At 38.9% G+C, this 27,948-nt stretch overlaps 2 protein-coding genes across 3 annotated transcripts; both read right to left on the bottom strand.

The window, feature by feature from the left end:
- Positions 1-1,586: 1,586 nt before the first annotated feature.
- LOC111570989 (cytochrome P450 2U1) lies at positions 1,587-10,963 on the bottom strand. The gene is made up of 5 exons (XM_023274012.3): positions 10,427-10,963; positions 5,182-5,832; positions 3,660-3,821; positions 3,319-3,486; positions 1,587-2,709 (listed from the first exon to the last, which is right to left on the bottom strand). The coding sequence occupies exons 1-5, from the start codon at positions 10,842-10,844 to the stop codon at positions 2,504-2,506; spliced, it is 1,605 nt and encodes a 534-aa protein (XP_023129780.2). The 5' UTR covers positions 10,845-10,963; the 3' UTR covers positions 1,587-2,503.
- Positions 10,964-14,759: 3,796 nt separating this feature from the next.
- Positions 14,760-27,787, bottom strand: sgms2a (sphingomyelin synthase 2a). Of its 2 annotated transcripts, none has more exons than XM_035949869.2 (6): positions 27,589-27,787; positions 22,470-22,973; positions 19,779-19,896; positions 18,822-18,975; positions 16,987-17,153; positions 14,760-15,548 (listed from the first exon to the last, which is right to left on the bottom strand). In XM_035949869.2, the coding sequence occupies exons 2-6, from the start codon at positions 22,916-22,918 to the stop codon at positions 15,363-15,365; spliced, it is 1,074 nt and encodes a 357-aa protein (XP_035805762.1). In that variant the 5' UTR covers positions 22,919-22,973; positions 27,589-27,787; the 3' UTR covers positions 14,760-15,362. The 2 variants fall into 2 exon arrangements, with proteins under 2 accessions (XP_035805762.1, XP_035805761.1); XM_035949868.2 differs by having other exon boundaries at positions 27,585-27,784.
- Between the last annotated feature and the right edge of the window lie 161 nt (positions 27,788-27,948).

The following is a 27,948-nucleotide window of genomic DNA, read 5'->3' as shown; positions in this document are numbered from 1 at the left end:
AATAATTTAGCAAAATTGATGGTAGTTCACTCATTATTTATACTCCATCCATCCATCCATCCATTATCTATACACCACTTAATCCTCATTAGAACATGGAGTGCTGGAGTCTATCCCAGCTGACTTAGGGTGAAGGCAGGGGACACCTGGACAGGTCACCAGTCTATCACAGGACTACATATAGAGACAAACAATCACACTCACATTCATACCTACGGATAATTTAGAGTTACCAATTAACCTCAGCATGTTTTTGGACTGTGGGAGGAAGCTGGAGAACCTGGAGAAAACCCATGCATGCACACGGAGAACATGTAAACTCAGAAGGCCGGGATGTGAACTGGGGATCTTCGAGCTGCAAGGCAACAGTGCTACCCTCCAATCCACTGTGCAGCCCTATTATTTACACTCATTATGCATCAAATATCAGAAAATAAATAAGGGAAGCATAAATAAACAATGGTATTGGCTCATTGTTAAAATAACCACTGACCAAAAACCTAAATCTTTCATTACACTCAGTATTTGTAATATCAACTATGTCAGGGGTGTCAAACATGTGGCCCGCGGGCCAAAACCGACCCATCAGAGGGTCCAATCTGGGCCACAGGATGACTTTGCAAAGGTCAAAAATTACAAAGACATTCATTTTAAATTGTAAATTCGTAAAGCAATACATTTCAAATAATTTCTAGACCATGACAAGCTGTTTTGATTATAAAGTAAAACACTAGATTGCTGAGTTCTAGATACTCTGTGATCTGTAAGTTGTAATGTGTAAATGATTAACTGAGGCATAATGTTGAAATTGCCCTTACTTTTCTTAAGAAATGTCAGGTTGTTCACAATGTTTTGTCAAAAGATTTTTTTTTAAGTGTGAACATTCTAAAAATGTACTTGCACTTTTTGGCACTCAAAGGGGGAAATTTGGAATTGTTATTTGTTACACACAGTGTAATATGATATAATATATATGAATTCTGACTTAAAATGTAATGTTGCTGTGATATTAAAGTCTAACAGAAACAATATATTTCAGTAGACGTTGGCCAACTACAGTAGAAGTCAGTCTTTACTCACTATTCAATCGAAAAAATAAATAAAAATCATCATTTTCTAGTACAAAAAGCTATCTTGGGGCAGAAGTGGTTGCTTGTTACTGGTTCTGATAAATAAAGCATGTTGACAAGTGTATAAAATAGACTGAGAAAACCCCCATGTTTGTAGAGACCTTCTTCACTGTACGCCATAAAAAGGGCCACAATGCCCCCTACTGGTGCAAAACAACACTACACTTCAAGGATGTGCATTCTTTACATGCTGTTTTAAAAGAATGACGATTAAAGTATGCGATTTAAATTGTGATAATTAAGGTTGTGATTCAGTTCCACTCTGGCTTTGTTATGAGGACAGAACTGTAAGCATTCCTCAGCTACAGATTAAATACAATTGTGTCAAGTTTCTTTGCACTGAGCTACATATTAGTCCTGATAAAAAATACCTGAAATTCTCTACAGAGCTGCAACAATTCTACCCCTGAAAGTCCTAATATCATAAAAGCAAAAAAACTGAGCCATGAACCAAGATATATTAAGGCCATTATTATTACAATATTATATTTTATTCTTCAAGCTTTCAATAACTTGTACATCAAGTCCGTAAGGAAATATGTTTTGAAATGCCCAAGCAGAAAAATAAACTTTTATATATTATATGGAAAGTTATGTGTGTTAATCTCTATACAGCAGTTAAAATCATAAAACAATAACTGAAAAAAACATCAATAAAGAAAATCACTTGGTGTCTTTCAAAATCGAAGGCATCTGACATACAATACTGACTTCATTATGTAATTATCCTATTAAAAAAAATTGTAAATGACGTTCAATTTTGACAGTTCTGAGACTTCACTGTGTATTGGGGTGATTTCTGCATTTCATCAGTATTTGTAATTACTTTTGAAATTTTAGGACACAATTGCTTGAATAATTAGAGAAATAATTTAGAACTTAAGAAAAAAATGTACACTACCATTCAAAAGTTTGGAGTCATCCAGACAATTTCATGTTTTACATGAAAACTCACACTTTCATTCATGTGCTAACATAATTGCACAAGGATTTTCTAATCATCAATGAGCCTTTCAACACCATTAGCTAACACAATGTAGCATTAGAACACAGGAGTGATGGTTGCTGGAAATGTTCCTCTGTACCTCTATGTAGATATTCCATTAAAAATCAGCCATTTCCAGCTAGAATAGTCATTTACCTCAATAACAATGTCTAGACTGGATTTATGATTAATTTAATGTTATGTTCACTGAAAAAAATACTTTTCTTTCAACAATAAGGGCATTTATAAGTGACCCCAAACTTTTGAACAGTAGTGTATATTCTGTGATTTCTTCTGCACAGAGGAGCCACAAAGTGTATCTAAATACTGCTTAAATGTTACAGCGTCTCTGCAGGAGACCTTGGTCAACATTTTCGGAGTCTTCAGTTTACAGAGAGTCTGTTCCACTGTTACTAGTACGAGTGCTCACACACACAGTGAATGGATAAGGTGCTAGTGTCAGGCCAAAGCGACCGTGCAGCGGAGGAGGAGGCGTTCCCTCCGGCAGTCTGAATTTAAAGGCCTGCAGTAAGCTGGTGACCGTCAGGAAAAGCTCCATCTTTGCCAGCTGTTCTCCCATGCACACCCTGCGACCTGAGAGAGGAAAGGGAGAAATGGTTAGAACTTCCTTCCTTCCATCCATCCATCCATCGCTTAATCCTCATTAGGGTCACAGGGGGCTGGACTGAATCCCAGCAGATTTAGGGTGAAGGCAGGGGACACCTACATTGGATTATATGTTTTTCAATTCTTTCAAAACTGTAAAAACAAAAAACCCCTCTCTTTCATGCCAGCCTTGGAAAATAAATAGCAAAACACTGCAGCTTTTCACACCGCTAACCATATGTGAAGATACCATTAGAAGTGGATTAAAGTGTCTTCGACTAACAGGGTGTGCTTTTAATCATGATTGTGCTTCGGTATGATGATACTATAAAAACAGAAATTAGGCCCACGGTGAACAGGTAGGCGTAAGCTTTACATGAGTAGTGAATTAAGTTTGCTAATATGTCGACTGTTTAGATTTCATAAAGAATTTCTAACAGAGTGAGAGTTGATTTCAGTGCTATGGAGTGACTGCAGAGCTTGGGCTAATATGATAAGTATCGCTCAAAGGCCGAGTCACTGGTTAGAACTTCGCACACACGAATGTATAAATCCATGTATTAATCATAGGGCTCATATGAGGAAGGAATGACTTACCAATCCCAAATGGTATGAAACACTCTTTCTTGAGCAACTTTCCCTCATCGTCCAGGAAGCGTGCAGGTTTGAAAGTGTCTGCGTCGTCCCACACAGTGGGATCTCTATGGACAGACCACAGGTTGGGCATAATAACTGTTCCTTTAGGAATAGTGTAGCCTCTGAACACTGAAAAGGGAAGAAGAATGACATTATCTCACCAAAATACATTCTCACTGAAGGATAAGAAACATACATTTTCACTGAATCACATCTACGGTCTCAGAGATCTGACTGGTTGAGCATTAATTGACAAAGGTGGTAAGGTATCCGGTGGGTTAAAGGTTGCAGGTGTTGTTTACCTTTTGTCTCTGAGGCCATGTGAGGAATAGCCAGTGGAACCACCACAGTCAGTCTCTGTACCTCCATGATGGTGGCTTCAGTAAAAGGCAAACTTCCTCGATCAGTAAAAGATGGGACCCGATGTTTGCCCACCACTTCATCAATCTCTGCCTGGACCTTGTCTAAAATCAGAACAGTAGGAGAAAAGCAACATTCAGGACAGAATCCTGAAATGATGAATAAAGTCCTGGTCTCTTCAAATCAGTAAAAAATTAAGTGTGATTGCAGAACACTTTTGACCAAGCAGAAACATTTCTAAATGTTAAAATGCAGTCATGAAGGCATATTACAATGAGACACTCAATGTGGATAAAAAGTGTCTGAATAGTACTAAAGTTCATAATGGAGCCAGGCATGTTGACATCCTAAAACCAGGAAGTATTTGATTTGCAGGTGCCCACAGCAAATTCCATCCATCCATCATCTATACACCACTTAATCCTCATTAGGGTCAGGGGAGGCTGGAGTCTATCCCAGCTGACTTAGGGTGAAGGCAGGGGACACCTGGACAGGTCACCAGTCTATCACAGGGCTACATATAGAGACAAACAATCACACTCACATTCACACCTACAGATAATTTAGAGCTACCAATTAGCCTCAGCATGTCTTTGGACTGTGGGAGGAAGCCAGAGAACCCAGAGAAAACCCACACATGCACAGGGAGAACATGAAAACTCCATGCAGACAGATCCCAGAAAGGCCGGGATGCGAACCAGGGATCTTCTAGCTTTGAGGCGAAAGTGCTAACCACCGAGCCACTGTGAAAAATTGCATTAAAATGGAAAACAAGGTGTGTATGCCTTAAAAAAAATCACAATTTCTTCTACATATATTCATTTCATGTATAACTGCAAGTATTTGATTAATATATATATACTGTTGCAAAAATGTTCTGTCATTAGTTGCCTTCTTGCAAAATTCTACTGGAACTCTGAGCAGAGATCATTTTTATGGTCGGTCAATAAGACTGGCATCATTATCAACGAAAGACAAGATCTGATTGGAGATACACTACTGTTCAAAAGTTTGGGGTCACTCTGACAATTTCATGTTTTCCATGAAAACTCACACTTTTAACATAATTGCACAAGGGTTTTGTAATCATCAATTAGCCAATTAGCTAACAAAATGTAGCATCAGAACACAGGAGTGATGGTTGCTGGAAATGTTCCTCTGTACCTCTATGTAGATATTCCATTAAAAATCAGCTAAAAATAGTCATTTACCACATGAACAATGTCTAGACTGTATTTCTGATTCATTTAATGTTATGTTCATTGAAAAAAGTGCTTTTCTTTCAAAAACATGGACATTTCTAAGTGACTCCATACTGTTAAACGGTAGCATATATTCCACAACTTCATTCCAATCCAATGGAGATCAATTTCGCACAAGTAAACAGTCACAGAGTATTAGATTTAACAATGACATATAAGAAGTCTGCAAAGGATGCACTTAATGGACTGTTGATACTTTTACCTTGGACATCAGGGTGTAAGACCATATAGAGCAGAATCCACAAAACTGAATTAGTGGTTGTATCAGTGCCAGCAATGAAGAGATCTCCTATAATATAAAAGAGATAGTCCTCATTGAAGCTGCTGTCCTTCTCTCCGGCAGCTTGCTGGGCCAACATCTCCATTAAATACATGTCTACAAGATCCCGTGGATTGTCAGGATCTAGTGTTTCATGGTGCTTTGCAATAATCCTCTTTAGAAACACCGTGATGTCTTTTTCCACCTGCCGTAGCTGCTTGAAGACCCCAAAGGGCAGATAGTAGAGCAGTGGAAAGACATTGATGAGGACTGCGGGGCTGTTCACGCAGATCTCCAGCCCGTGAACCATCAGGTCCAGCATGTTGCGGAACTCGCGATCGTCATGATGGAAGCGCTGACCCAGGATCAGCGAGCAGATGACGTTTGACACGGCGTTGCTGATCAGAGGAGCCAGGTCCACACCAGCGCCGCTGCTCTCCTCGTTCAGCCGCAGTAGCTCTGTTCTGATGGTAGCGAGGCCTTCCTGGATGCAAGGCTCCAGACTCAGCTTCCCCAGGCCAAAGCTTCGCAGTGTGGCGTGGCAGAACTTGCGTTGCTTTCTCCATACTGGCCCATAAGGTGCAAAGACAATCCCTAAAGTAAAAAAAAAAGAAGGAAAACAGAAAAGCTGAGACTCAAACTATTGACCCCAATATAAAAAGAATCTACACTGCCATTCAAAAGTTTGGAGTTACTTAGAAATGTCCTCATTTTTGAAAGAAAAGCATTTTTTTTCAATGACAATAACAATAAATTAATCAGAAATCCAGTCTAGACATTGTTAATGTGGTAAATGACTATTCTAGCTGGAAATGGCTGATTTTTAATGGAATATCTCCATAGAGGTACAGAGGAACATTTCCAGCAACCATCACTCCTGTGTTCTAATGCTACATTGTGTTAGCTAATGGTGTTGAAAGGCTAATTGATGATTAGAAAACCCTTGTACAGTTATGTTAGCACATGAATGAAAGTGTGAGTTTTCATGGAAAACATGAAATTGTCTGGGTGACCCTAAACTTTTGAACGGTCATGTACATCAGTGTCAGTTTTCAACCTTAACTCTATTGGACTTGTCATGACATGCTCACAGATCCAGTTTACTCCTCTAATCCTACACTGGATCATTCTGGCCCATTCCTGAGATATTTTGTCCCTGAGACCACACAACATTATCTTTGACAGATAGAACAAGGACATTTTGAAATCTGGAATGCAAAATGTATTTACTGCTGGGTGTTAGTACATCATTTTGGAGGGTAATTTGTGGTGCTGTTTAGCTGTATTGAGTTATACAGACAACAGATCTTTAATTGCTCCTAATTCTGCAGGTTTATCATGTGGCAGTTAGTTTTGTGGTCATTTGTTTTGGGAAAATGTCTGCAAAGCACAACTGAAATTAGAGCGGCCTCAAGGTGACATTACATGCCACTCAATCCTGTAAAGAATATAAATATCACTATTGATTCAGTTTATATTGTGCAGCTTATACTGTTTGACTGATTGATTTGTTTTGGAAGTGCTCTGCATTAAACGGCGGCCACTCGATAGGGGCTTATAAGAAGCCAGACGGCAGCAACAACCAGAAGGGTCACATGCCAAACCACAAAGTGCAGCTCGACAAATTTAACTTCAATTTTCTGTCTTAGGTGCCATGCATTCGATATAAATCACACCACAACGAAACTCTCCTCATTACAGAGCCAACACAACATGTTACCCTCAGACAAATCACAACACTTAGATCTTATTTCTAATATGTGTAATCAGATTACAACAAACTGACTGAGAAAAACAGCAAACCTGGGCCAGGTAGCAGGAAAAAAAAGTGGTGAGTTTATGGGTGACAGTGGAAAATAGAATGTAGCTGTTATGTGCACTGTATTTTATGGTACTTGAATGAAACAGGATATATACCTCATATTAGATCCAGCTTAACTGTACATGAATAAAAGTGTGAGTTTCCATGTAAAACATGAAATTGTCCGGGTGACCCTAAACTTTTCAACGGTGGTGTATGTCAGTGTCAGTTTTCAAACTTATCTCTATTGGACTTGTCAAGACATGCTCACAGATCCAGTTTACTCCTCTAATCCTACACTGGATCATTCTGGCCCATTCCTGAGATATTTTGTCCCTGAGCTCATGCAACATTATCTTTGACAGATAGAACAAGGACATTTTGAAATCTGGAATGCAAAATGTATTTACTGCTGAGCTTCACTGAGCTTGGAAAGTGTCCTTATTAACAGGTGTTTTGTTTTTTCTGTCTCGCTTGTGTTGTTTGTCCTTTTTTTGACACTTTGTAACTTTTTTGTCTAATTTTTTGCCTCTTTTTTGTTTTGCTTTGTGTCGGTTGTCTCATTTTTAGTCATTTTGCTTCTCGCTTTTGTTGTTTTGTGTCTCATTTTTGAAATATTTTGTCTTATTTTTTTGTCATTATTTTTTTGTCTGACTTTATTGTTTTGATCATAGTAAAATACTATATCATTCAGTTTCAGATACCTGTGACTAAATGTTTTGTGCTTTTGTAGGCATACTGTGATCTGGAAGTTGTAATGTGTAAATGATAAACTGAGGCATAATATTGTTAAAACTTCATTTACTTTTCTTCATAAATTTCAGGTTGTTCATAATGTTTTGTAAAAAGGATAGTTTAATAAATGTGAACATTTTCAGAATATACTTTTTTTTTTGCACTAAAACAAAGGTAGATAAAGTTGGCAAGGTATTCACAGATTCGAACTTCCGGCATCAATAACTCATGAGATATACGTTGTAAAATCATAAACAATGCCTCTTTCCCATCGTTGTAAGCTAGACAATGTGCTACAAGGCCAGTTTTATCAGAAGTCGCTGTCTTTCAAGCTGCAGAAATAACATTGAGGTCTATGAGCAGCTGGCTGTGCAACGAGTGAACAGGGACCGTCTGCAAATAGCAAAACCGCTGCAACAGCGAAGAGAGACACTACACAAATATTCAATTACTTTTATACACTGTAGTGTCACCAAATTTACTGCAGCCATCAATTGTCTCCTGCTGGTCATACTACAACTCTTGGTTTGATACTAAATACAAAATCTGAATTTTAAGGAATTTTTATTATTTTAGTATTATTTTATTAAGTCATAAAATTCAGTAACTTCACTCTTATATACTGTAGTGTCACCAAAATCACTGGAGCCATCAGTTGGCCCCTGATTGTCATACTACAATGCTTGGTTTGATATTTAAAAAAAAATCAGAATTTTAAGGATTTTTTATTTATTTTCTTATTATTTTATTAGTGATAAAATTCAATAACTTCACTCTTATGTACTGCAGAAAGATTACACTCTGTCTAACTATCAGTTGGCTCCTGTTGATCATACTGCAACTCTTGGTTTGATATTTAACTATTTTTCATGATTTTAAGGATTTTTTTATTAGTAATGAAATTGTTGTTATATATCTCAAATATTTTTTGTTGTAAGATAAAAGTGCTCATCCATTTTTTTGGTAGATTGTGGAACATTAATAACCAAAAGTAACTGAATTTTATTTTATTTGGGTTGTTTATTGCCATGTGAAGTTGTGCACACTATTTAGTGTGCAGCTTGTGTGTGAAGTTTAAGGATTGTGAGTAAATCAGCTTTGATGGCTCTTCTCTTGATGTATGTGGTGCTATATTTTTAGATCCACAGTGCACCTGTTTGTCCAAATACATGATACTGAATAGTAATGGAACTTGGAATCCTCATCAAATACAGGATCAGATAACAGTAATATACCAAACTAAACTGTTTAGCCTGTCTCCTCAAGTACTGACGATTGGGAAGAAAGACAATAAGATTCCTTCTTACAAGGCTGCAGCGTTAACTGATTCATTTAAACCATAATGTTAAACAGCTAATAATATTTTCCAAGTTAAGGACTGTATGGACAATACTTGGAAGAAAAAACCTGAAAATATGATCAGTAGGACCTTTTGATGATTGGATGGAGTTTATTTTTTCTGCAGTGTTTAAGAGTAAAGTGAATGAATTTTATTTACTACAAAAAATCCTTAACATTCAGATTTTTTTTAAATTTAATATCAAACCAAGGGTTGTAGTATGACAATCAGGAGCCAACTGATGGCTCCAGTGATTTTGATGACACTGCAGTCCATAAGAGTGAAGTTATTGAGTTGTATTACTAATAAAATAATAATAAAATAATAAAATTCATTAAAATTATTTTTTAAAAAAAGTTTTTATATCAAACTAAGAGTTGTACGTAGTATGACCAGTAGGAGTCAACTGATGGCTCCAGTGATTTTGGTGACACTACAATGTATATGAGTGAAGTTATTGAACTTTATTACCAATAAAAATTCCTTAAAATTCAGATTTTGTATTTAATATCAAACCAAGGGTTGTACTATGACAGTCAGGAGACAATTGATGGCATCAGCGAGTTTGGTGACACTACAGTACATAAGAGTTAAGTTAATGAATTTTATTACGAATAAAAATTATTTAAAATTCAAATTTTGTACTTAATATCAAGCCAAGTGTTGTAGTATGACCAGCAGGAGATAATTGAAGGCTCCAGTGATTTTGGTGACACTACAGTGCATAAAAGTGAAGTTATTGAATTTTATGACTAATAAAATAATAAAAATTCCTTAAAATTCAGATTTTGTATTTAGTGTCAAACCAAGAGCTGTAGTATGACCAGCAGGAGACAATTGATGGCTGCAGTAAATTTGGTGACACTACAGTGTATAAAAGTAATTGAATATTTGTGTAGTGTCTCTCTTCGCTGTTGCAGCGGTTTTGCTATTTGCAGACGGTCCCTGTTCACTCGTTGCACAGCCAGCTGCTCATAGACATCAATGTTATTTCTGCAGCTTGAAAGACAGCGACTTTTGATAAAACTGGCCTTGTAGCACATTGTCTAGCTTACAACGATGGGAAATAGGCATTTTTTTTATGTTATTACAACGTATATCTCATGAGTTATTGATGCCGGAAGTCTGAATCTGTGAATAGCTTGCCAACTTTACCTAACTCTAAAAGAAAGGGGGAAATGTGGAGTTGTGGTTATTTATCAGTTACTAAGTTATAATTTTACTGGTCCCTTAAAAGAGCAGACCTGCACGAGCGCATTACTGCAGGTTTGTTATGTTCTTATACGGTGGGAAATAAGGTACAAAATTCTTACCTTTGCGTTTGGTCATGATGGTAATAGCGGGGATGTCAGGTCTGTCTGAGAACACCTCTGGGTGGTTTGACAGAGCATCCTTCACCGCTTCATATCCATTTAAAACAACCATCAGCTGAGTCCCCACGAACAGGCTGAACACGTTCCCATAAGTTCTGCTCAGTCCCGATAAAGCCTCCATGGGGCTGGTGGGGCCGCTGCTCGCCCTCTGCCCGGTCCTCCTCTGGATGAAGGACGGAACCAGAAACCCGCCGAAGTTTCCGACCACCGGCCATGGCTTCGGTCCTGGAGGAATGTTTCTATACACCGAGTCCCGCTTCTTCCGATACAGCAGGAAAAACACCAGCAGGAAAAGCAGTAAAGCTGCGACGTTTGCGTTTGACAGAACAGAGCCGCTCAACCACGACAGAGACACCATGGCTTTGAGTTAAACCGGGACAAACACAACGAGCTGGTGACACATTTCTGAAGTCTAACCCGATAACTTAGATGTCTAAGGATGTTTAACAGGCAGTTCAAGCACTTCCTGTGTTGTGGTTCCGACACTGTGATCCTATTGGCTGACTGAGCTGAGAGCTGCTGCTATTGGTTGTCAAACTGAGAGCATTTACGCGTCACTGCCCTCAGATTTGTCTTACAGGCTGCACTGCTGGATGAGTCCATCCTGGTAAAAATTAATCGAGAAGTAGTCTCTGATAGGGATCCGTGTGGGTGTAAATGCTGCAGTTTATAGATTTTCTAGCACCTTCAGAGAACGTTCACGGGACTTCCTTAAAGGTTATTTTGTGAGACCTTCAGAGGACCTTCAGGGAACCTTCGGCGATTGTTAAAGGAATGCACCCTGAAAGTTATTTTTGAAGCCTTCGGAGGCCCTTCAGAAGACTTTCACTTTGTGTTGCCTGAAGGATTCATGTCCATCAGGGAACGTTATAGGGCCGTTATTTGGTGAAAATTTGGAACCTAAAGGTTACTCTTTTTAGAGTGATGTCCATCAGGGAGAACTCCAGGAACGCAGCTTTGGTTAAAAAAAACAAAACAACAGCAAAAAAAACCCCAAACAAACAAACAAACAAAAAAAACTGACTCTGGAACACTTCTTTTGTAACCTTCAGGGAGCTTTTCCTGTCATATGTGAACAGGCGTTATGTACAAACGCTGATATGTGCAAAGGCAGGGGATATGTGCAAAATATTGCTATTTGTAGATATTGCAAGTAGGGTTGCCACCCATCCCTTAAAATACGGAATCGTCCTTTATTTGACAATTAATTGCTGCGTCCCGTATTGAATCAATACGGGACGCAAGTTGTTCCGTATTTTCATAAATGCCCCATACACGTCTGTCACACACTCATCAAAACTGCATAATGAATAAAATAAAACACAGGAAATATTAAGGGCAGCCAATTTCATCTTCGTAGGACCCATGTAGCGAGGACCCTATGCGAGGTCCAGCAGATAGACTTCTCCGTGTCCGGTCCTGTCTCTGGTTGCCTGGTTACAGACGCTGCTGAATCAGCACGTTTAAAAATGTTTACACCCGAAACTCCACCACGTCCACAGAAGCGAAAACGTTTACAAATGTACAGACATGAGTGGGAAGACTCGAACCCCTGGCAGCGGGTACAAGGAAAACGGTGTTTTCTGATGCTCATGGACTGAATGACGTAAGGCAGCATGAGGAGACAAACATATAAGAAACCTGAGAACAGAGAGAACCCAACCAGCAGGTCACAGTTTATCATCGTCTAATCATCTCCTGAAGTCCATATGGTGAGAGACATCAGTATCTGGTTGTGAATTTACCAGAGGATGCATATAAACATGCTGATGTGGTCTGTACTCTACAGTATTTTAGTGACTCAATAAATGCCTAAGTTGTTTATTATTTTTAATGCTTTTTAGTTTTTAACAAACATTTATTAAATAGCCTATGTGTAATCAATAAATGGCCTTTGCCTATCTATAGAAAAAACTCACTCAGAATTCTAATATGTTAACAGAACTAAATAAATCAATTAATAAATACATGCATACACACATAAATAAGTTAATACATTCATTGTGTTAAGACAAGATTTACATTTAGATGAAAGAAAAATGTCTGTACAATTTCATTGTCCAGTATTCTGCATTGAGTTGTTTTTGCGGAATACAGTATTGCACACTGGTTGGTCATTACATTTTATTAGTATGGTTTCACTGTTTAAAATGATGCCACTTCTTTTCAGACAGAACCTGTGATCACTAAACAATACAAAATTCTTAGTTTCGTGTTAATAAAGCACTTAAAGCTTTAAGTATGGCTGAGTGCTTTTTTCAAAATTAAATACCACCGGTGTTATTCCTGCAGCTTGAAAGACAGCTACTTTTAATAAAACTGGGCTTGTAGCATGTTGTCTGCCTTACGACGACGTGAAAGAGGCATCGTTTATGTTTTGACAACCTATGTCTAATGAGTTATTGATGCCAGAAGTCTGAATCTGTGGATATCTTGCCAACTTTACTGAACTGTGGCCCCGAGGAGCCGTGGTGGGCGTCCTTTATTTTAATTTCTGAAAGGTGGCAGCCCTAATTGCAAGTGAGTCTGTGATTTAGTAGCCTGATGGCCTGTAGATAGAAACTGTTCTTAAGCCTGGTGGTCCTTGCTTTCACACTCATGTAGTGTCTGCCAGACGGCAGAAGTGTGAACAGTGTGTACTGTGGATTGGTGTGTTCCTTGATGATGCTGTGTGCTCTCTTTGTGACCTGGGTGATATAAATGTCGTGTAGTGGGGAGAAGGCTGCTCCACAGATGAATTGTGCTGTCTTAATGACACACTGGAGAGCCTTCCTGTCCTTACTGCTGCAGTTCCTGTACCATACTGGGATAGAAGTGGTCAGGACACTCTCCACTGTGCATCTGTAGAAGTTGCTGAGGAGTTTGTTGGATAATCCAAATTTCCTCAGCTTCCTTAGGAAGAAGAGTCTCTGTTGAGCCTTCTTGACAGTCTGTTGCATGTTGTGAGTCCAGGAGAAGCCCTCGCTGATGTGAGTGCTGAGGAGTTTGAAGGTCTTCACCCTCTCCACCTGAGTCCCATTGATGTGTAATGGGCCATGTTGGTCTCTCTTCTTCCTCAGGTCGATAATCAACTCCTTCGTCTTCTCAGAGCTTAGGGACAGATTATTATCCTGGCACCAGGACACTAGCTGAGCCGCCTCATCCCTGTAGGCTCTCTCCTCTCCACCAGTAATCAGTCCGATGACAGTTGTATCACCAGCGAATTTGATGATGGAGGTGCTGCTCTGGGAGGAGGTGCAGTCATACATGAAGAGGGTGTACAGCAGTGGGCTAAGCACACAGCCTTGGGGGGTCCCTATGGTCACAATCTTTGTGCCCGATGTCCTGATGCCAACTCTGACTGTCTGGGGTCTGTTAGGAAGTCCAAGACCCACTGGCAGAGGGGCGTGTTAGCCCAAGGTTGAGGACCTTTTCAGCCAGTCTGCTGGGGATGACAGTGTTGAATGCTGAGCTGTAATCTATAAACAGCATTCAAACGTGAATTTATTTTCTGTGTGAATGACTACGTTGACATCGTTGTCTGTGGATGCTGTCAGTACGCTGTCTGATTGCTGTAAAAAGCCGACCATAAAGCCTGACTACCTATCAGCTTGAAAAGAAACGACTCAAAGTCATTTGAAAACTGCTTATACGACCCTTTATAATATGACGCTTGGTGGATTGTAGAACCATGATTTATTAACAGTTATAAATGGAAGTGACTAATGTTTGATAATGGCTCATTAAAAATTGACAAACCCCTTTATATCCATTCTGACATTATACCTGCAATATTCACCACTGAAGAGAAACACGTAGCCGTGTAATTGGGTGAGTCTATTCAAACAACAGGATGTGAACTTCTTTATTTAAAAAATATGATATTAACCGCTCCTATGATTAACATTTCACATTTATTGCATTGCTGTCTCTGGTATTCTTGTTATCTTGTTTCTTTTTCTTAGTCTTCGTACATTTTTTAGTACAAACTAATAATATCATGTTAAATATAGGAGTTGAGAACTTTAAGGAAAAATCCTGAATCCAAATTAAGTTACAATTTAATACTAAATTTGTTTATAGTTTATAATGGAAAGTACAAATCCAAGATTGTACTTTTATATATACTATGCAGATACACAATACATAACTCATTTATAACTCTGTACATATACATAGCCCTATACCTTGTTGTTCTTAATATGGGCAATGCCACTTTAATACATATGCAGCTTGTGGTTTACAGCAGAACAATCTACCTGATCAATTATTTAATTAAATAAAAAGGAGCACATTGAAGCTTTAGTATGGTAAAATTTTAATACAGCAGTACAATGTTGAGACTACATCTGGGATATACACACTCAAGGCGACTAAAATAAACATGAAATAAATGATAAGAAAAAAACTCAAAGAAAGAAAAACAATTACACTAAGACATTGGCGGCTTTGTATACTTACGGACATTTAACTCACTAAGGCACCTTGTGACTTGAGCACACTGACAAATTATAGAGGTAAACCCCATAAAAATATATAGCATGGAAGAGATAAAGAGGAAAATCAATCAAGTCTTACAAATACTGCAACAAACCTGCAAATATGATGCAAACAACTGCCTGTTTATGCATTAAAACCACTAGGGTCAGTTACAATTATAATTTACAAAAACAGTAATGACTTGCAGGACTTTAATTCATAAATAAATCACAGTGGCAAAGACAATATGATTATCCTTCTAGACACGTAACACTGAAACATTTCATTCATAGCTCTGAATTTGATATCAGTGTTCCTGTCCAGCTGACAAGATTGAATAAATGAATGAATGAATGAATGAATGTCTCCTCAGAGGACTTTCAAGTAACACTGCTGCGGCTTTGGCTTCAGGGTTGTGTTACTCCTCCCGCGTGCTCTGTACCATGGAGTACTTCTTGCAGGGGTTCTTAAGGCAGGCGGGAGGCCAGGTGATGGGCCAACTGTAGGAACATGGCACCGAGGTCTGGACGTTCCTCTCGAAGAAGTTGAATACTGGGTTCCACCAGGTGTTGGTGAGGTAGTTGTTGGGCGAGCATTTCAGAGTCTGCCAAAACAATGTAAGTTATCCATTAGAGTAATATTAATAACAAGAAAAGCACTCAGAGAACGCAGTACTCCGCCAAGGCTGTTCATTCCCTCATATGGCATTGTCAGAAATACAGCATATTTTTTATTTTAGAAAGGCAGCATTTATTTATTAGTTATTGATGATCAGAAGTCATGGCAACATAAAATGTGTCCATTTAATATAGACGTACCCACAAACAAAATGGCCTTGTGCTGGGCACAGGTGTGTGTTATTCATGTGTACGTTATGTACGGATACCGAATCGCGTGACCTAAATATGTAGCAGGCGGCGGGAATTGATGGGACTCAGAAACACCCCACAATTTAATTATTTGTTCCTTGTATCATTTCCAACAGATAAGTCCCGATAAGTCCGCAGCGATGGATTTGTAGCAGGATCGCAATCATGTGATCATCAGCAGGCAGCTGATGTAGTGTTCACTTGTTGTCATAGTTACAGTGACGCTGTGCTGCTATCTAGCAATGATACAGAAATCTTTAAAAAGTCTGTGGATCCAGACTATAAGCCGCATCACTGCCAAAATCTAATCACTTGGTCCTTGTGTTATTTCTGACCTTCCTGGAAAATTTCATCCAAATCCGTAAGTCTGTTTTTGAGTAATGTTGCTAAAAGACAGACAGACAAACCAACACGGATCGTCACATAACTCCACCGCATTCCTTGGCAGAGTAATAAAATGTAACAGAACAGAGACATATAGTCTGTCTGAGGACTGTGAAATGCATATTTGGTTGTAACTACTGTGATAAGGTTGGATTTTCTTTCAGGTCTTGTGGGTTGGAAGTTGCATTAGCAAAGAACCTCTAATTATTCTTACCTATATTAAAGGATAGGCTCATGTTTTTGAAAATCTGAGTCGTGGTGCAGATAGAAGAATAAAAAGAAGCCATTTGATTTGTCTAACTCAGACTGCAAAGGCCTCTTATTAGCTGTGAACCACAATGCAGAGACAAACAATACATAATTTAGAAACTGTTTAACTGTAAACTGTTCTTCTAAATTGATTAATAAAAGGCATAAAACACAATATTGAAATCAGCGGTCAAAGATGTATTTTCCCCTTTTACTTGATTGTTCTTCTCCAATTCAAAATCATGGTGAATATTAACTATCAGGGGTAATTTGTCATTTTCATGGTATTATGGTAGTAAGTTACACCCAGTCTTTATAGACATAGATTAAAAACATTCTTTCTAAGTCTCTAATAATGTGTAATGTATAAACCATTTTGTTTAAACATACGCGGTAATAAATTCTGGTGTTAGCATGCGATGTTTAGCTGGATCACTTGATGTAAACCCCCAGAACAGAGAGAGTACCGGCCTCCGTAAACAATGACTCAGGTTTAACAGGGTTCAATGAGGGGACACACACACACACACACACACACACCTGTAAGTTGGCCATGGTGTGGTACCACCAGAACAGCCGGGAAGTGATGAAATAAGCCACAACCACGTCCACGCTGTAGTGCTCGTGTGCCACCAGGATGCACACCACCCCCACGGCACTCAGCAGCCAGCACATGAGATGGTACCACCAGAACGACCGCGGCGAGTCTGCAGGGAGAAGAAAGTGAAGACAAGAGTGCTGCTAATATTTATAGCAACACTGATTTGTGGTCTCCTCTTCCGTATCGTCAATGTAAAATAAAAGGCCACCTGTTGCCATTTGGTGACAAGAATGAGATGTGACAAGAACAGAAGGATGGGAAACAAAATCTTTGTAGTAGGGGAAATTTTTTAAAAAGTTTTAATTTAAACAACATTTAGCATGGGCAGTGCAGTTCTGGGTGGGTTTGTGCAATATCTGTTTAAATGTTATTTACTTATTTTCATACATATATATATTTTGCAGAGTATATATATTCTTTTATTTATATATTTTGTCTTTATCTGTTATCGTTTTATCCCACAAAGGAAGATGCACTCAAAATTTCATTGTACATGTGTCCAATGACAATAAAGGCATTTGATTTGATTTGATTTAACATGTTTTCACCTTTCAATCACATATCCAGAAATGGTCTAGAGATGGGATTTATGGCTCTTTGAAGGAGCCGTTCCTTTCAAAAGACTGGCTCGCTGTAATATTCATTTATTTTTTAGAAGTCAACCAGGGGTGACTCTTTTTATCAGGGAAACAATCACTGGTAGCAGTTGTAGGATAAAATATGGATCAGAACAATTTAAATTTGCCCAAAATAATTTAAAAACTGTTGCAAATAACTTAAACCATGTCCTAAATGACACAAAACCCATACAAATTCACATTTATTACATTTGAAACAATTCAATGTTTATTTTTTTAAAAAACCATAGTATGCACTGTATATTTCATGGGTTATTTTTTCCACATAATGAGAAATGATTTTTTCCAGCATTTTTAACATCAACAAGCTTTATTCTCTATTTCTAACATATTTTGTAATGTTATTTTAAACATATATTATCTGGCAGATATTATATGATAGAGCTTTCTATAAAAACAATGTAAAATTAACCATATAGCAGCATTATTTTTCTGCAAAAATAGTTAATAGTTAATTACTGTTGTGCTTTAGAGTTTTGGAATTTACACCATAGTGGCATAAATTGTTTATTGACTCGGTCTTGAAAGAGATGTTTTTCTGTCAAATACTGCATTGTGCTCTACCTTAAGTGTCATCCACAGAAAAGTGCATCCAAATGATGCTACGTTTCCTTTGACTCTGGCTCATTTTGTGTTTTTTTTTTCTGTCACTAATATCTCCTCCTCCCTGATAAAGTCTCCAGTCAGTCGGACTCGACTAAGTTCACTGCACGTACAGCTGCGTTCACGTAAATGGAGCGCGCTGTGGAAAACTCAAACTCGGAGATGTCATTAGTGGTTCACGTGAAGGCAGCGTGGACAACTCAGACTCATGGGGCACACAGGTGACCCATGAAGAAAACGTGGGCAAGAGCCATTCAAAAGACGGACACTCGTGGACGTCACATCTCTAAAATGTACAGCTTTAGAAGGTAACTTGAAACCTCTGCTGTCAAATGTTAAATATTATATGAAAGAAAAGCAGTAATAAAGTTATTTGTATCCTATTAGCGCCTACAGCGCCCTATATCATACAACAACATCTGCCACAGGGAATCAGAGTGGAAACACACAATGTGATTCATATATTATTCATGGCAAAATCGCATAAATTATTCCACACAAGCAAACAAACAAGCCTTTCTTTGAGCACTCACATTCCTTGATGAACAGGTAGGTGAGGGTGAGCATCACCGTGTGTCCACTGTACAGGAAGTCTCCACACAGGAGGTGGGAGTTTGTGATGGAAAGCCCTCCGCCTGAAATCAGCTGCAGAATTCGCTGAATTTTTGCCTGGGAGTCTCCGTGAAGCTGCCAGAGAACAGGAAGGAAGTGATGAGGGAGGTCAACACTGGAGGAGCAGTAACTTTAAGGCTGCAAAGCATGGATATTATCATTACTGATGTCTTTTGCAATCAAATATTTTTCCAAAAAGTCGGAATAAAGTGAAAAATTTAAGTTTCCAAAGCCTAAAATAAACAATTTGACTTTTTTTTCTAACAGTACTAAAAAAAGTCAAAAATATTCAATTTAGTGTTATGTAAAATATCAACAGTCTTCATATTTGAGAAGCTGAAACAACAGAATAGTTTTTCCTTGCATGATAAAATCCTTCAGAAATACTTAAAAACTAACCTAAACAATTACAACCAACCGATTATCAAAACAGTTTCTTACTAAATGAATAGTCTGACATTTCAGTCTTTACAGTGATGGCACAACAATGAATCACTAGACAATAACGATGTTAACAGCATTTCCAACTACACAAAATAACAATAAATTTGTGATAAAATCTTGTGCTCTTGTACCTGCTAAGTAAATTATAGGGCATGACTGGCCGTCTTTCATACACGGTCAACATTTTACATTTTTTGAGAAAAAACACTATCCAACTGTCTAACCTCTGATCCTTTCATTCTACACAACACAACAAACAACTGCCAGGGGCACATGTTTTTGATCAGACACTAATGGACCTCGGTATTGTTGGTTTCCTGAGGCAGTAAAAGCTAAAATGGCTTTTTTTTATAGCCACTTGTGTGGCTGCACAAAACAAGTCCCAGAGACTGTAGAAGAAAAAGTGCTGCTGATGTTTACATAAGGCCACTCACCTTTGGAGCACAAGTCATGTGCATACCAGGTACAGGCAGGGTGGTGATGTACATGGTGACACAGCGGTACAAGTACAGGGTGCCGATGAGGAAGAAGAACCGTCTGCATGCTATTGACCTGCAAATGGAAAATGTACAAGTACCAATAGGGGAAAAGAATGTTTGAAAATATTTTTAAAAATACCAAATAAGTCTGGAGTACCTCGTAAAATGTCATTTTTCTCTTGTCCCACCCCCCGATGACCAAATTGAATCTCAAATAAAATATTTAAAATGAAATTTAAATCTCCTTTTTTGTATTTTTTTTCAGTCATGTCTCTTGTAATTGTGGGAACACTTTTTTAATCAACATAATACTTGAAATAATAATTATTATGCATGGAACATGTGTCCCACAACAACCCTGTTAGCATAACCTTTTTAGGTGGTAGAAGAAGAAAAAAACAGTGAATCACATGAAACGCTGGAATTAACATCATCAAACAGTTTTCCAAAAGAATGGTTAAAGCAAAGCTACATCCTCTCTTCTATTTTTCATATTTTCAGAACATTGATAGCCTTGATTGAATGTCTCACTCTGGGAGGTCCTCTAGGTCAGCAGTAACATCTAGCTAAATATCTAGCTTCTACTCCTGAGAAAAAGCTAATATTAGCATGGATTAACAACCCTGTTACTGTGATTAGAGTAGGGTTAGCAAACAACAAATAAAACATGGAATAAAAATGGTACCTTTGATAGTTTATTACCTATTATTGATGAATATGTAGCAGAAAACTGTAAAGAGGTATATTTTTCAAAAATTTTGAAGCCTAAATGTCCTCCAATTCTTGAATGACCCATTTATTTAATCCTTATATACAGTGCAACTATGTCAATATACCACTGAGATTAATAAAGTGTACCTATAACAAGACAAACATCTACTCAAATCTACAAAATGCTGGGGACTGCAGGCAATCTTGCTCCTGTTCAGCCAGTCAAATTAAGTTTTAGTACAAGGCCACACAGCGATAATGACATGTCCTCTCTAATGTCTAACGTGCTGTGATTTAATTTTTCATGTTGAGAATTGCAAATTTTTGCTAAGTCTTATCCCCTGAACTCCAAAACTAGGGTTTGAAAGTTTTTTTGTATTTACAAGAAAGTAAATTAGACCATTTATCAGCCAGAAACTGTAGAAAGAGAATCAGATTTACAAAGTTGTAATGGTCCTTGAGTTACTTATACGTGACGTGCTGTTCAGTGAGAAAAAGTTATCAAACTGGAGTTTGAAACTGTAACGTTTCAGCAAAATTACTTTATTCTGCATCTCATTTAAAAGCCAAAAATACATCTTTGGCTCCAGGGACTGAGCTGTGACTGATAGTCATGTGACAAAAACTCAAGGACTTTTCGGCTGAACTGGGCTGAATGTCAGGGTGTTCTTCTACAGAGCATATAAGAGCAGTACAAGTATGGAAACAAATTAAAAATGTAAGTCGTAAAATATGTACAGTATGAAGAGTCACTTTTGTCACACTGGTAACATCTGTAGGCATTTGGAAAAATGCTGTAAATTTAGATTTTTGTACAAATAAATAAAGAAATGTTTCTTTTTTACGATTTATGACATTGTAACTGTGTTATCCTGCACAGAAGACATTTCTGAGTTCTCTCTGCTTCTTGGCATAGTTGTTGTGTTTCCATAGAGGTGAAGGACTTTATATTGCAGTGAATAATGAGCCCACAGGGAGCAAGAAATGCTCTAAAACTGCTTGGGAGTTCAAAGGGTTAATTCCCATGGTCGAATTAGCAAATGTGGTAGACTTCATGACACCATCCATCCATTATCCATACACTGCTTAATCCTCATTAGGGTCGCAGGGGGCTGGAGTTTGACTTCGGGTAAAGGCAGTGGACAGGTCACCAGTCTATAACAGGGCTATATAGAGAGACATTCACACCTACAGATAATTTAAAATCACCAGTTAACCTCAGCATGTTTTTGGACAATGGCTGCACGGTGGCCTAGCAGCTAGAAGATCCCTGGTTCGCGTCCTGGTCTTCCCGGGATCTTTCTGCATGGAATTTGCATGGTCTCCCTGTGCATGCATGGGTTCTCTCTGGGTTCTCCGGCTTCCTCCCACCGTCCAAAAACATGCTCAGGTTAATTGATAATTCTAAATTGTCCGTAGGTGTGAATGTGAGTGTGATTGTTTGTCTCTATATGTAGCCCTGTGATAGACTGGTGACCTGTCCAGGGTATCCCCTGTCTTCACCCTAAGTCAGCTGGGATAGACTCCAGCCCCCTACATCCCTAATGAGGATTAAGCAATGAATAGATAATGGATGGATGGATGCTTTTGGACTGTGGGAGGAAGTAGGAAGAGACCATGCAAACTCCATGCATAAGGATCCTGGGAAGGATGGGACATAAACCTGGGATCTTCTAGCTGCAAGGCGAAAGTGCTAACCACTGAACTACTGTGCAACCCCTTCATGATACCAGTTAATTAAACATTTTTCGGCAACATTTAAATGCAGAGTATATTTATTTGCTGTCAGCTTTCTAAACTGCTCGTGTGAAACAGTGATATCAAAGGTATTTTTTTCTTTGTGTTAGGGTTAAAGATACCTGATCAGATATCACCAAACTTGTCTTTTAAGCTGAAAGTAATCAGTGTGCATCAGATAGCATCAATGGTTCTTACCTGTATCTAAAGAAGAACAGCTGGATCATCCAAATGGCCAGCAGCACCATGCCATTGATCTCCGTCACTGTAAAGGCCCACTTGACCCTGTCGATATAGTCAAAGAACTTATCAGGAAGAGGCGGGCTGCTCTCTTTGGGTGGGACCCTCTCGTGGACGATTGTGATGACGACTGTTGTCAGGACCAAGTTAAAACCAGCATAAAAGAAAGCGATTGCCGTCTTCCACCACTCCGTGGGCAGACGGCTGACCTTGGACTCCAGCACAGAGATCTTCACATAGTCATTATGCCTGCCTATGCCTTTCCGAAAGCCCCTCTTTGCATCCTCTCCGCCCTGAACGTGGACAGGACAAGTTTTCCCGCCGCTGGACGCGGCACCACCCTCCATTCCTGGGTTTAGAGTATCAGCGGCAGAGTCTCTTCCATCCACAAGCTCCGGTGATGCCATTGGTGCCTGCACTGTCCATCCACAGGCGCCGCTCCTCTCGGTTGAGGCTTTTTAGCTGCCGTGAGAGAAATCAGAAGGTTGAAACTGACAAACTTTGCACAAGATAGAAAAGCACTTCTGTAAACGGGTACTGGGAGGTTACATTAAGGATGTCAGATCAACATGATGAGACACAGACACTATGGTTTACTTTTGTTTCCACTCCTCCCTATTTTAGAGATAAACAATGTAAGAAATGCGGGCTTTATTGATGCTAAGTTCTTGATTCTGCAGACTGAAACGTCCCTTTTAGACTGGAAAGCTATTTTTATATCACCCAGCTATTACAGATGTGGTTGTGCGAGTTAATGCTATGAGTTAAATTTTCCTTTCGCTGGACATTCAGCAGAACCACTTGGACAGCTTTCTGTTTGGACGTTCAGTCAGAATCTTATTTTAGGATTTCCAAACTCTTTCTGCGACACTGCGGAGGTTTTTTTTTTATGTTGTACTCAACTGGCAGCTGCTATGGTCACTTCAGCTGTTTTTATGGCCAGACATTACCTTTAAGTACACTACCAGTCAAAGCTTTGGACACGTTTTCTCATTGAAACGAATGAGAAAGTGTGTCCATTTGACTGGTAGTGTATATCTATCTGTTACACCATTGTTTACAGCTGGAGGTCTGAGTGACACACAGAAGACAATCAAAGCTGCAGATGAGCATGTGAAATGATTTGAGAGTGCACAAAAGCAATGACCGTTTTCATTCCTTCGCATCTAAAAGGACTCTAAGTCTCGTTAACTGCTCCATTAATGGATTGGAGAATATTGCTATCAGCCCCTCAATAAATGTTGTCAGCGGTACACACAGAATGCAATGTTTACTTGCAGAGGAGCCTGGCAGCAGGATAAAAGGTGGGATAGAAATAGAGTATGGCTGGATGTGAGAGAGCCGTTGAAAGTATCAGTTTCCTCAGAATCAATTTTTGGGAAAATATTATTACAGCAGTGAAGGGATAACAGAATAATGCCCTCCGACTAACCCACAGCAGACACAGTCTCTGTTATGCAACTGATAGATGATAACAGAACACAAGCTCTGACAGGCCTTCAGGGCTCATATGGTATGTTAATCCTGACCAAGAAGGCAAATAAGATCAACAAGAACAAACAAACAATATAAGCCAATTACAATGCCATGCTCCTCATGCTATTAGTGAGGTACAGTAGCATAAAGAGGGGACAGTTGTTCTAAGTATTGATTTTGATGCTTAAAAGTGTTGGAAGGAGGCAGTACTAATTCCATCTTTATGTATGAGTCTTTGCTTTTTTTTGGACTTCTGTATCTGTCCATCCTCTGTGTGAAGTTAGTGAAACATTCAGTACAAATTAGATGTGAAATATTTATTTTCCGATGTTCCCAGTGGCTGATAGTCGCAGCCATGTTGGCATAAGAACAGGGAGACCAGCTGCGAAAACAACTTGTCTTGTTTTCATGTTGTTCTGCTTGTTGCTGTTGTGTGGAAACTCATACAGTTCTGTCTTTCATTTCTTATTTATAAGGTGTGTCAAGGTGATGTAAAGTGCTGTGAATAACGGTTCCCCCTAAGCACAATAAAGTCTAACTATCTACCTAAGTAAACTGCTCTGTATGTACAGTACATGTGAGGGTCAGGAGAGCAGAGAGTCTCCATTAGACTCATTTTCCGGTCCCCTCCTCCCTCGTGTACAGTACACAGCATTTTCCCACCAGCAACAAGTACTGGGTGGTGATGGAAAACTGGCATAAAACCTATTCCACATGGTCACAGGCCATAATGGATAACTTGGCCGCCTCCTCTCATCCAAGCTATTTCAAGAGAAGTCAACCAGTGGCCTTGAAGGCTGTATTTTACTCCAGGGGAACCAGGGTTTTGACTCCATTTCGGGGCCTTCATAATAACATGCTACCCTTGCTGTCCACTCATTTTCTTCTTCTGCACCGTGTAGACTGTCTTCATCAAAAGGAGGGTTAAAAATAAGCCACGCCAGAGGTGGCCCTGCCCTCTAAGAACTGGTGAGACCACAAAGAGGAGTTTACTTTATGTTTGCTCTAAAACAAGTCCAGAATCTTCATGTTCAGCAGTGTAGCATGTTTCAGTCTTGAACTCTGACATGTTAGCTGTTTAAAATGAAATCTCACCAAACAAGGTTTCATTGCAGTACCTTACACAAGTCTGCACACTTGTTGAAAATTTGCAATTAACAATAAAGTACCTGTGATGAAAGAAAATCCTGTTTTTTGCTTTGAGAAATAAGAATAGTGTTTATTGTTATTACCATTTTTATTAGGTGGAGTAGTAGCAGTGGAGGTAAGGGGCATATTCTGTACTTTACTTAATTAAGAGTTGCAATACTATAGACTCAGAGTAAACCCACTGCATTACCAGTCAGAAATATTGCATTCAAAATCTTATTCTGGTAAAAGCAGAAAAATATTACAGGCTAAATGTTCCTAAAGTAGCTGTAGTAAAAGTACTTGTCATGCATTATTTTATTAGTAGCACTTTTCTGCTGTCCATGTGGTGCTAACTGTAAATACTCTTCACTGTAAATAATTACAGTAATATCATCTTTTTCTACACATAGAATAACTGTGTGATATAGAAGAATCAGTGCAATATCAGTAGCACTTACACTACTGTTCAAAAATTTGAGGTCACCCAGGCAATTTCATGTTTTCCATGAAAATTACACTTTTATTCATGTGCTAACATAATTGCACAAGGGTTTTCTAATCATCAGTTAGCCTTTCAACACCATTAGCTAACACAATGTAGCATTAGAACACAGGAGTGATGGTGGCTGGAAATGTTCCTCTGTACCTCTATGTAGATATTCCATTAAAAATCAGCTGTTTCCAGCTAGAATATGCATTTACCACATTAACAAAGTCTAGACTAGTTTCTGATTAATTTAACATTATTTTCATTGGAAAATTCATTTCTTTCAAAAACACGGACATTTCTAAGTGACCCCAAACTTTTGAACAGTGGTGTGTGTGCATGTCTTCTTCATTTATTTTACTGATGTTCGCTATGCGTTTTCACTATTCCCTTTGCTGTAACACTGCAAATTTCCTTGCAGTGGGATTAATAAAGGATTACCTTATCTTATATATCCAATCTGAAACAATGCAACGCGCTATAAAGGCTTGTCATGTGGGACCTGGGTGAAATCTTTTTCCAAAACCAATTTTAAAAAATTACAAGCAACTGTATAAGTAAATTACCATTCAAAAGTTTGGGGTCAAAAATGTCCTTATTTTTTAAAGAAAAGCATTTTTTTTCCAGTGGAGGTAACATTGATCCGAAATACAGTCTAGACATTGTTAATGTGGTAAATGACTATTCTAACTGGAAACGGCTGATTTTTAATGGAATATCTCCATAGAGGTACAGAGGAACATTTCCAGCAATCATCACTCCTGTGTTCTAATGCTACATTGTGTTAGCTAATGGTGTTGAAACAATAATTGATGGTTAGAAAACCCTTGTGCAATTATGTTAGCACATGAACAAAGTGTGAGTTTTCATGGAAAACATGAAACTGTCTGGGTGAGCCCAAACTTTTGAACGGTAGTGTATGTAAAAACTGTGCTAAAGGACAGTGCTTGGTTTTTCGCTTTTAGTTTGAACCACCAGTTAGTAGATGTAACAGGAATAATAGCATTGATAACCAGAATAGCATTAATTTAGGTAGTAGGCAGCCTGCATTTTCATTTAGCAGAAAACATGTCATGTCAACAGTGCGAATGACAGCGAGCAAAAGTTTGAAACCTTTGGGTTGTACCACTCATATGTTCATGACTCATTATAACAGATTAACAACCAGGGCTGTTCATCAAGACACAAACACAATCTTGACAGAGAGAACAAATAATTGTTGTCGTATCTCTGACAGCACGCCCCATTTCATAGGGGAAGCAGCAAAAATAGTCACACTGAACATGGACCCACCCTGACTTTTCTGGGTTTCTGAACCACATGAGAGGTTTGTGCTGACAGTAATGTCAGGTTCAGGACTGGGTGTCACCCATATGTTAGAGGGCGGCAGGCTTTCACAAATGGTGTCCGGGGCGCAGTCGGTGTTTGAAGTTTTCTTTTGGGGTGTAGCACAGTGGCCCCACACACAGTTTTAAAAACTAGGTTCCATATGAGGCTGCTGGGTGGGGCAACAGGTCACTGCACATCCTGTAATTAAGCCCTGTAGTTTCAGTCAGAGCTACTGCACTTTCGAACTGACAACTAGATAACAAAAATGAAAATAAAGCATAAAAACACTCATTCATCACAAACATGCACTTCAGAAAATAGGTTGCTGCTTTTGATTTGCTTTGTGAAGACTGGCCTTTTGCAAAAACATGTCATCTAATGTGTATAAACACTTACAGGTCATGCATAAGGAACTTTTTGCATGGATTTATGAACACGTTAACTGTACACAACACATAAACAATTATGTGTGTTTACTAGAATTCATTATATTTCTATATCTAGAAGCAAGACTGGTGAAAAGTTGGCTGTCATCAGGAGTCTGAAACCAATCCGCCATCCTTTTCAGCATCGCAGCCACAACCTAAACCGACAAGAGGACGATGCATCGGCATTAAGATTCAAATGTTGCTCGATTTCTAGCATCCTACCTGCCTTGCTTGGGCCTCCCAGCACCTCTTCCTGGAGTTGCAGCTGCTCGGATCCCTGTTTGCTGCGCCCTGTCTGCTGCGCCTCTCCGGCTGCACTGGCACATTACGCGACACTGCTGCTGGCTTTTGAGGGAGCGCTCCTCCCCGACGCTCCGCACATCCTCGCATCCATCCAGCCTCCTGCCTCGCATCCCCTTTAATCCCGAGGAACCGACCTGTAATCATCGCATGCGTCGCCCTGTAACTCAGTTTCTACCATATTATAAAGAGATGCTCTGCAGGATTTTACGCACACTTTGGCGACGTTTCCAGTTTGTGTGAGCACCTATTACGGAGGGACAAATTATTATTATTATTATATTTC

Source organism: Amphiprion ocellaris, chromosome 4 (assembly GCF_022539595.1).
Source record: "Amphiprion ocellaris isolate individual 3 ecotype Okinawa chromosome 4, ASM2253959v1, whole genome shotgun sequence".
NCBI classification, from domain to species: domain Eukaryota; kingdom Metazoa; phylum Chordata; class Actinopteri; family Pomacentridae; genus Amphiprion; species Amphiprion ocellaris.
This window is presented reverse-complemented; position numbering and strand designations above follow the sequence as displayed.

Excerpts from the sequence above, each read along its gene's own strand:
- sgms2a (XM_035949869.2), bottom strand. The coding sequence starts at position 22,918 with ATGGCATCACCGGAGCTTGTGGATGGAAGAGACTCTGCCGCTGATACT. Across the intron at positions 18,976-19,778 it reads ACATGACTTGTGCTCCAAAG|CTTCACGGAGACTCCCAGGC; the intron begins GTGAGTGGCCTT and ends GTTCTCTGGCAG. Across the intron at positions 17,154-18,821 it reads CTACCTGTTCATCAAGGAAT|ACTCGCCGCGGTCGTTCTGG; the intron begins GTGAGTGCTCAA and ends TTCTCCCTGCAG.
- LOC111570989 (XM_023274012.3), bottom strand. The coding sequence starts at position 10,844 with ATGGTGTCTCTGTCGTGGTTGAGCGGCTCTGTTCTGTCAAACGCAAAC. Across the intron at positions 5,833-10,426 it reads CATCATGACCAAACGCAAAG|GGATTGTCTTTGCACCTTAT; the intron begins GTAAGAATTTTG and ends TTTTTACTTTAG. Across the intron at positions 3,487-3,659 it reads CATGGCCTCAGAGACAAAAG|TGTTCAGAGGCTACACTATT; the intron begins GTAAACAACACC and ends TTCCCTTTTCAG.